Here is a 10,000-nt window from a genome sequence, read left to right as displayed (position 1 = left end):
AGATAATTATCAGAAGACACATACATGCTCATCTCCATGAGGACGCATAGCAAGTATTCAAGAAACAAAACATTTCCCACTCAGTCTCCTCACCATCTGTAGGCACTCATCACACCTTTGTTTAGTAGGAAGTTACAACATTACTCTAAGGTGGGTAGAAAATATAACATAAACTATTCTTCTAAATATATATGCCTGACTTAAAACAGAATTAACAAAACCAGAACACATTAATAAGTAGCATCGCCTTTCGATCAATTCTAACATCTACATTTTTGAACTGATAAAAAGTAGAATTTCAGGAGCTGAAAAGATGGCTCAGTACTTAGAGTAATTGTTGCTTTTCAAGAAGACTTGAGTTCAGTTCCCAGCACTCACATCCAGTGGCTCACAACCACCTGTAACTACAGCTACAGTGATCTGATGCGTCTGAACTCTGCAGGTACTTATACTTAAGTACACACACACACACACACACACACACACCTTTAAGAATTTTAGCTTTTACTGACTCTGATAACATATCCCTTAACCTAAATCAATATTCTGAATTAACAATCAGGCTACATTATTAAATACAATAATAGTTCTGAAGAAACTATGTACAAAAGTGGAAACGATTCAACTAAAAATACAACAGACCACAAACAATTCATTCTACTGCTCAAAAATGAATAAAGTGGCTAATAATACATCCTGTATCTAATTCTGTGGGTTTTTTTTCCCTTCAGGAACCAAATAAATAAGATTTAATACCTGGTTTCAGAGAATTGACTCATCTAGGCTAAATCTGTTTAGCAAATATAATATACATACTTTTGCATCCTCATTAGGGCACATAGGATATTCTCATATAAGTTTTCAAATAATAAAAGGGGGAGTAAACACAGGAAAGGCAGCCTAGGAGATAAATAGGATGTGAACAGAAATGTTTCTATAAGATTTTTTCCAATTCAGGTAATGTGGAAGCTATTTATAAGCACAACTTCACATGTGTATACTCCCCAAACCTGGGAAGCTGATGCAGAAAGACTGAAGTTCCAAGGCCACTCAGGGCCTAAGTGATCTCCAGGTTAGCCTATTTTACTGTGCTTACGAGTTTTATGTCAACTTGACATAAACAAGTCATCAAAAAGGAGGGAGCCTCAATTGATAGAAGCCTCCGTAAGATCTGGCTGTAGGTAAGCCTATAAGGGCATTTTCTTAATTAGTGATTGATGGGAAGGTCCCAGCCTACTGTGGGGTCACTCCTGGGCTGGTGGTTCTGGATTCTGTAAGAAAGATGGCTGAAGGAGTCATATGGATCAAGGCAGTGAGCAGCACTCCTTCATGGCCTCTGCATCAGCTCTTGCCTTCAGGTTCCGTCCTTATCTGAGTCCTATCCTGACTCCCTTCAATGATGACAGTAATATAAAAGTACAAATCAAATAAACTGTTACCTCCCCAAGTTACATGGTGTTTCATTACAGCAATGATAACCCTAACTAGGACAGTTACATAGAGAACCTGTCTAAAACAAACAAACAAACAACACACACACACACACACACACACAAACACACACACATACACACACTGCTTTAAATTTTAAGATCATAAATAAATCTTCAAATTAGTTACATATCTTCTAAAAACTTATACATGATTGGGCTAAGCCGCAACAAATTTTGTAGAAGACATGACAAATCTTTTAAAAATAGATTACTTGTAGAGAAATAACCTTTAGAAATGAATTGAAGGATTACCATATCCCACCCAGTAAAAGACAATTTACAACTCTCCAAACTCTGAATTTCAAAGGCACAGAAGCAATAGTTCCAATATAAAATTTAAAGTACTTGATCAATGACAAATACACATGTGCTCATATATGCATGCGTGCAAACGGAAAGACATTCACATGTGTGCATCTTGTCTGTGCTTTTAAAAACAACAACAACAACAACAACACCATTTCTGAAAGCAAACTTAATCAGTAAATCATGGAGTAATGAACGTAAATCATCCTAAAGGGAGGAGGAATTGAGCCCAGGGGTATAATATTTTTTTTCTCATTTATCATTTTTTCTAGTTATAGTTTTTTGAGTATCCAATACTTTAAAAAAAACAAAAATTAGGTGATATCCCTTTTGACCACCACTTCTCAAAAGTCTGAAACTTAATTGTAATCATGTTCTTCTCTTCCCTAAGGAAGTCTTGTACTTAACAATGTGAAACCTTACATCATCCACTTGGGATTTAATATTTTTCTCCAAGTCACTGTCTTTGTTTCACTTAAGCCACATTCATTCTTTACAGCCTTTGAGAGTCAGAACTCATATAGGACATCACAAAAGAATCAAATTGAATCAATACATTTCAAGGTTGAAAAGATGGTTGTCATGTAATAAAGCCTCTAGAGAGGCGAAGACAAGGCAACACTGTATCTAATGCACCCTCTGTCCAGCGCCAAGAGCAAACACTCCATGTTTTTGAAGGAATAATGAGTGTGTGTGAATGAGGTGAATCTTTAAAACTGGATGTACAGATCCATTTCTTCATTGAACATAGACTCACAAGACAAAAGGGCAGCAACCCAACTCTTTAATACTAAAGTGAGGTCTTCTAGTAGATATGTTAATTTTAAATCTTGAATGGCTTTATGTCCTCCCCATCAATGCCTAGTATTCTGATTCCTAAGAGAACGGAGCTGGGTTTTATTGCTGTGTTATGAGAAATACTCAAAAAGAGATATCTGGGAAAGAAAGGAGGAGATTGGGAAGATCTGATTCGAGAAACCTGAATGCAGTTACCTTGCTCAACATGTCTACTTATGGGATCTACTTACTGACACTCATCCATACTCTGAAAGAAATAAGGTGGATTTCTCTTTTCACCAGTCTTAAAAACCACAAAAAAAAAATCCATAAAATATGAAAAGCAAGACAAAGATAAAGTCATATTAAATTATAAACTACCAACTCTTCCTTGTATGTGGTCTTGGAGATGAAAACCAGACTTCACAGGTATTTTATCATTAAGCTACATCCTCAGTCCTTGCCTTTACATGAAGTAATTTATTAAAATTATCCCCAGCCGGGTGTGGTGGCGCACGCCTTTAATCCCAGCACTTGTGAGGCAGAGACAGGCGGATTTCTGAGTTCGAGGCCAGCCTAGTCTACAGAGTGAGTTCCAGGACAGTCAGGGCTACACACAGAAACCCTGTCTCGAAAAAAACAAAAAAACAAAAAACAAAACAAAACAACAACAACAAAATTATCCCCATTTAAACTAATGCAGAAGTAACATGCTTTATTCCACAAAAACAAGTTATTTACCAGTCATATTAACTTATATCTGAAAAGCATAGAAAAATCAGAAACTAAATTTTACACTTTTTCAATATATGGCTAAATGGCAAAGGAAGTCAGTAAATTCTTAAATGAGTTAAGTACTCCTATAAGTACTTTAGCAATAGAAAAGTGGTCCTTTATAAATTATGTTATTTTATGTGTATGGGTGTTTTGTCTGTATGCCATGCATGTCGTGTATCATGTGTGTGTCTGGTGCCTGCAGAAGCCAGAAGAAGGCATCAGATCCACTAGAACTGGAGTTACTGACTGTTGTGAGCCACTCCACGGTGCTAGGAATTGAACCTGGGTTCTCTGGAAGAGCAGCCAGTGCTCTTAATCACTGAGACTCTCTCCAGTCCTAAGACACTTTTTAAATTTAACTTTCTCTAAGACAAATGACAAGCTATTAAGATAGTTAAGATTAGGGGCTCAGCGGGAAAGAGCACCCAACTGCTCTTCCAAAGGTGTAGAGTTCAAATCCCAGCAACCACATGGTGGCTCACAACCATCCTTAACAAGATCTGACTCTCTCTTCTGGAGTGTCTGAAGACAGCTACAGTGTACTTACATATAATAAATAAATAAATCTTAAAAAAAAATAGTTAAGATTAGAAAATTATTTAATAAACCAATTTTTACTAGACAAACTAGTAATAGTATCTAGACAAACTAATAGTTGTTATTCTCATTTTGGTTTTTTTTTTTTTTTTTTTGGAACAGGTGTGCTTGTCACGATCTGAACTCTTACCTCCACTTTCTAGATTCTGAGAACCATCATGGAGTAAAGAAACCTTTCTATTCCAATAACTACAATGACAATAAACAACAAACAAAAGACAAAGCAAAATTTCTTGTAAGTTTCTAAAGGAAATTTCCCTAAGATAACACTAAAATTAGGAATCTAGCATATACATATCAACTCCTGTAACACTCTGTACCATTCCCTAATGGCCAAGGAGAAAGCAGGAAGGAAGTTTATGATCAATGCCTCTGCAATGGGCTTTAGGAATACATTTATTTCAATTATATAATTATTGTTTAATAATTACTTTCCATTATTTATTGTTAAATTATATATTACTAAATAGTTTCCAATGTTAACATCATCAATCCTGTAAGTTGAATTGATACCATTATTCAATTAAACACTTTTAGATCTAACATAAAATCTTTAAAAATACATCACATGAATTTTTTAAAGAGTGATTTTTAAAGATATATTTGCCAAATAGGAAAATATTTTCTTAATTTATCTTATATGAACAGAACATTTTTTAATAAAAAGAAAGCCTGATGTTTGTTTAAAAATTCCAAAAGTAAAAGCTAGAGAGATGTCTTAGTCATTAATAGTACTGGTTACTCTACCAGAGGAGTCAGGTTGAATTCCAGAGCACCACATGGTGGCTCACAACCATCTATAACTCTAGTACTAAGCAATCTGATATTCTCTTCTGGCCTCCACAGGCACTAAACAGCAACTATGTACAGATTTACATGTGAGCAAAACACCCATACCCATAAAAATAAAGCAATTTTAAAACATTTTTTATTCTAAACATATTTTCTTGCTGCAGTTATATCTGTACATGGAAATAAAGACATAAATATGAGTATTATCTAAAACTCCCCTGAAACTTTCCATTTAGTCAAAGACAGATAGGCAAGCTATGATGTCAGTATATTAAATTAAACATTTCCACATTTAAAAAGAAAACTGGAAAATTTTAAACAATTATTTACTTTGATTTTTAATTCAAGTAGTGAATAAAAAAATGAAATGGATGTACTAATGCCATATAACAATCACTGATGGCTTCTTTCCTTTTTAATTATGATAACCAAAAAGCATTTGTAGATCCTAAATGATACTTCGTAAGCTTCATAACAGTATAGAGACAGAGCCTTGCTGGGGTTGTGTAAGCATAGCCTGTCCGCCCCTTAAGTTTTAACTAACTTATTTTTTAAATAAAACAAAAGTCAAATCTTACTAGAGAGCAGCAAATGTCTTTAAAGTAAAATGGCTCACCTAATCTATATAAAAGAAAAAGAAACAATCTGGTTCCATCAATAGCTGTTCAGTATTTCCTCAAATAATTCATTTTACCTTTACATTAATCATGAAGTCACCTTCAGGGCAATGTACAAACTTACAGTGTTAGTTGGATCTTCTTGCAAAATTCGATCATACAGTTGTATAGCATCGTCATATCTATTTAAAAAGAAAAACATATCAAGAATTTCTACCTTAAATGTCATGATATAGAAAAATATTAAGTAGGGCTTTAACTTGTTCATAACTGCTATGCAAGTCTCCCTATTTTCATTTAACGATAAAAGAATATTTAACCTATTTTTTTAAGAAAACAAAAATCATAAAGTATATACAGAAAATCCTTCCACAGAAACCACTTATTTCATGTATATACAATGGTAAAAACTAGAAACCAAGGCTAAAAGATAGGGTTTTTTGTTCGTTTGTTTGTTCATTTTGGTTTTTTGTTCTGAGTTTTGAGACTGTGGCATTAAAGTCATAAACTACAGAGGAGAGCACAGAAACACAACACATGACAAAAACTGAAGGTAGAAAAGAGGGATCAGTTACATCTTGGAAATAAAGAGAAAAGATTTAAAAACAACAGTGACTTCAGTACTGCAGATACACAGGCATTAGCAGACGGAATGAACATGAGTGCTGTATGCACACATAGTCAAGGCTCAATGGGGAAAGATGACAAGATGCAAAACAGATGAGAGTTATAAACATATGGACCAACACTTACTTCTCTGTTTCTAATGATCAGGAAAACCCTAGGATAGGGTCTTTAAAATGCCAAACAGCAAGAACACATTCAAACCTCCTGGCCACCCAGGAACAGGTAACACTGGTTGGCATTTCTCACTGTCTGTTACAGTGATGACATACACTGCCTACAGATGCAGGTAGACAAATCTAAAGGGTAATCGTAGTCTCCAGTTTAACCCATGGGCACTTCTCTCAAGAATTCAAATTGCTCATATTCAGTTTGATATCCATGATAATACTAAAACCTACTATTTCTTTTTTTGTTTTGTTTTGTTTTGTTCTGTTTTTAAAGCATTATTTATTTTATGTGAATGTGAATACACTGTTGATGTCTCCAGACACACGAGAATTGGGCATGAGACCCCATTGCAGATGGTTGTGAGCCACCATGTGGTTGCTGGGAATTGAACTGAAGACCTCTGGAAGAGCACTCAGTGCTCTTAACCGCTGAGCCATCTATCCAGCCCCAAACCTACTATCTCTTATTGTTGTCTTTTTTGTTTTTTTATATTGAAAGCAACTCAGCATAAAAGACAGAAAGCCAAGTCATTTTTATCTTTTCCTTTACTTCTGCAATATTATTGTCTATTTTCTATTTCTTATTCATTTTTACCCATCCTCTATGTTCTGCTATCATTCATAACAGTAGTATAAGAGGCTCAAAACCTGTTCTTCCATAGACTATAATCAAATAGAATGTTTTTACAGATAAATACATGGGTTGTCATTTTTTTAATAACCTAAAGTGCTTTCTTCATATTTTTAGTAGATACCCACTTACTGGGTATATTAATGGTTCATAACCTTTTACTGCCTGTTATCTCTAGCTTCAATCCTAGCCCAAAACTCCATCTCACCTTATACCATAGCCACAATGAACTCTTAATTCTCCTGGACTTCTCTACAGATGTGCTTCAAATGTTTCAACATAGGTCCAAATGGGTCCCTGTTTGCGCTTCAATTGAAACAAACCATCTCTTCTCTAGATTTCTAGGCTAAATGTATTTTTCAAAACAGACTTAGTTTTCTAAAAGGTTAAAAACGTGTGGTCTAAATGATGACCATGCATTCCACGTACTCTGAGAGTCTATGCATGAGTGTTTCCCTCAAAGCACAGGAAATTAACAATACCCTTTGTTTAGAGGAATAAAGCTGAGAAGACAATATTGATTTGTCAAGTCAAAAATTAAAAAATGTGCCAGGTATTGGTGGCGCACACCTTTAATCCCAGAACTTGGGAGGCAGAGGCAGGCTGATTTCTCAGTTCGAGGCCAGCCTGGTCTACAGAGTTCCAGGACAGCCAGAGCTACACAGAGAAACCCTGTCTCAAAAAACAAATAACAAAAAAAGCAAAAAACAAAACAAACAAACAACAACAACAACAACAAACTAGGAAATGCTAGGACTGGAATCAAAACTCAGTTCTTCTAATAAAGCATGACATAATTTCACTAGTCAGAAGTGCCAAATGAATTATACTTCATGCCAAATGCTGCTTCCCAGAAGTATGGGTGGGATTTGTACTAAGAAGCACTCTGATGTCAAACAGAGCTCAAGAACACAAAGCCCTTCTCCATCAATGATGTACTATGGACACAGCTTCTGCATCTGCAGGTGGGATTACATTGTTCACTAAATATGTTTACCTTTCCATAGCTTCAAATCGCATGCCTGTTAAGCGCTTAACTCTGTGACTACCAGGGAACTGTCTTCTTAATTCCTGAAGACAAAACTGAAAACATAACGGGTTAAACAAAATAACAACTTGAGCAACCACCAAAACATCTTAAAAATAATCCATTAAAAATGGTCTAATGAGTTTCTAATGAGTATGGAGTTTCACTTAATATTTTATTGGTATGGGTATTTTATTCATTTAACTTGTGTTTATGATGCCAGAGAGTGAACCCAGAACCTTGTACAAGCTAGCCAAGCATCCTACCACTGAGTTACAAGGCTAATCTTGTACTTAAAGAAGCATTCAAAATTTACTACAGAAAGCAGTCAGTACATGCTCCACAGTAAACCTTAACTATTTACTAATTTATAACTCATAAAACAAGTACAGAGTAAGATATAGTTATTTTAAGTACTTACCAATGCCAAGTCATCCCGACCGTAGTCTAGGGCTGCAATCATGACCTGCTCATATATGATCCAAACTAGATGTATGAGATGGAAAAAAACCCTGAATTTAATATACAAATCTCCCAAACAGAAATTAATAAATTTCTCTACTTTAAAATATTTTAATGATATTATTTATTGCTCAAAATTAGTAATTATATCATTTTTAGAAATAAAATATTTTAGAATTTTTTAAATTATTTTATTTATTTTCAGAATTACTTTATTTTTATTTATTCTATTTATATTTGTTTTAATATTATTTTATTTATTATTTATTATTTATTTATTTTTAAATTATTTTTAGAAATAAAGAACACTCTTCCCTTGCTGGTGGGATTGCAAGCTGATATTATCACTCTGGAAATCAGTTTGGCACTTCCTTAAAAAATTGGACATAGTACTACCAGAGGATCCAGCATATACCCAGAAGATGCTCCAACATGTAATAAGGACACATGCTCCACTATGTTCATAGCAGCCTTATTTATAATAGCCAGAAGCTGGAAAGAACCCAGATGTCCCTCAATAGAGGAATGGATACAGAAAATGTGGTACATTTACACAATGGAGTACTACTCAGCAATTAAAAACAATGAATTTATGAAATTCTTAGGCAAATGGATATATCTGAAGGATACCATCCTGAGTGAGATAACACAATCAGAAAAGAATACACATGATATGCACTCACTGATAAGTGGATATTAGCCCCAAAGTTCAGAATACCCAGATACAATTCACAAACCACATGAAACTCAAAAAGAAGGAAGACCAAAGTGTGGATACTTTGATCCTGCTTAGGAGGGGGGAACAAAATAACCATGGAAGGAGTTACAGAGACAAAGTGTGGAGCAGAGACTGAAGGAATGACCATCCAGAGACTGCCCCACTTGGGGATCTATCCCATAAACAACCACCAAACCCAGAAACTACTATGGAAGCCAACAAGAGCTTGCTGACAGGAGCCTAAAATAGCTGTCTCCTGAGAGGCTCTGCCAGAGACAGACAAAAAAAGAGGTGGATGCTCACAATCATCCATTGGACAGAGCACAGGGTTCCCAATGAAGGAGCTAGAAAAAGTACCTAAGGAGCTGAAGGGGTTTGCAGCCCATAGGAGGAACAACAATATGAACTAACCCATACTCCCAGAGCTCCCTGGGACTAAACCATCAACCAAAGAAAATACATGTGGGACTCATGGCTCAAGCTGCATGTGTAGAAAAGGATGGCCTAGTTGGTCATCAATGGGAGGGAAGGCCCTTAGTCCTGTTAAGGTTCTATGCCCTAGTATAGGGGAATGCCAGGGCCAGGAAGCAGGAGTGGGTAGGTTGGAGAACAGGGGGAGGGGCAGGGAATAGGGGGTTTTCGAAGGGGAAACCAGGAAAGGGGATAACGTTTGAAATGTAAATAAAGAAAATATCTAATAAAAAAATAAAATAAAAAATTCTTAAGTTTAGACTTAAGAATACATCTTTATGCATATTCAGCAACATAAAATCTTCTGAAATAAGAATATTAAATACATACTAAATTCTAAAATTCTCTATGAAATACATTTTTACTAGATTAGAATGCCATTCTGAAATATACATTGACCAAACATTTATCAGCTTTGTAAGTTTTTTAAACAATACTTGTTTGGGGGCTGGTGAGATGGCTCAGTGGGTAAGAGCACCCGACTGCTCTTCCGAAGGTCCAGAGTTCAAATCCCAGCAACCACATGGTGGCTCACAAC

The 10,000-nt window shown here is 35.4% G+C and overlaps 1 protein-coding gene across 1 annotated transcript in view; it reads right to left on the bottom strand.

The window, feature by feature from the left end:
- Emc2 (ER membrane protein complex subunit 2) overlaps positions 1–10,000 on the bottom strand; it is a 39,060-nt gene that overhangs the window by 14,583 nt on the left and 14,477 nt on the right. The window contains exons 3-5 of the mRNA XM_021216842.1: positions 8,233–8,297; positions 7,782–7,867; positions 5,484–5,541 (exon numbers count right to left, since the gene is read on the bottom strand). Of these exons, the coding sequence (XP_021072501.1) occupies positions 5,484–5,541; positions 7,782–7,867; positions 8,233–8,297 (209 nt within the window). The remainder of the gene's footprint in view (positions 1–5,483; positions 5,542–7,781; positions 7,868–8,232; positions 8,298–10,000) is intronic.

Source organism: Mus pahari, chromosome 17, assembly GCF_900095145.1.
Source record: "Mus pahari chromosome 17, PAHARI_EIJ_v1.1, whole genome shotgun sequence".
Classification (NCBI taxonomy): Eukaryota; Metazoa; Chordata; class Mammalia; order Rodentia; family Muridae; genus Mus; species Mus pahari.
This window is presented reverse-complemented; position numbering and strand designations above follow the sequence as displayed.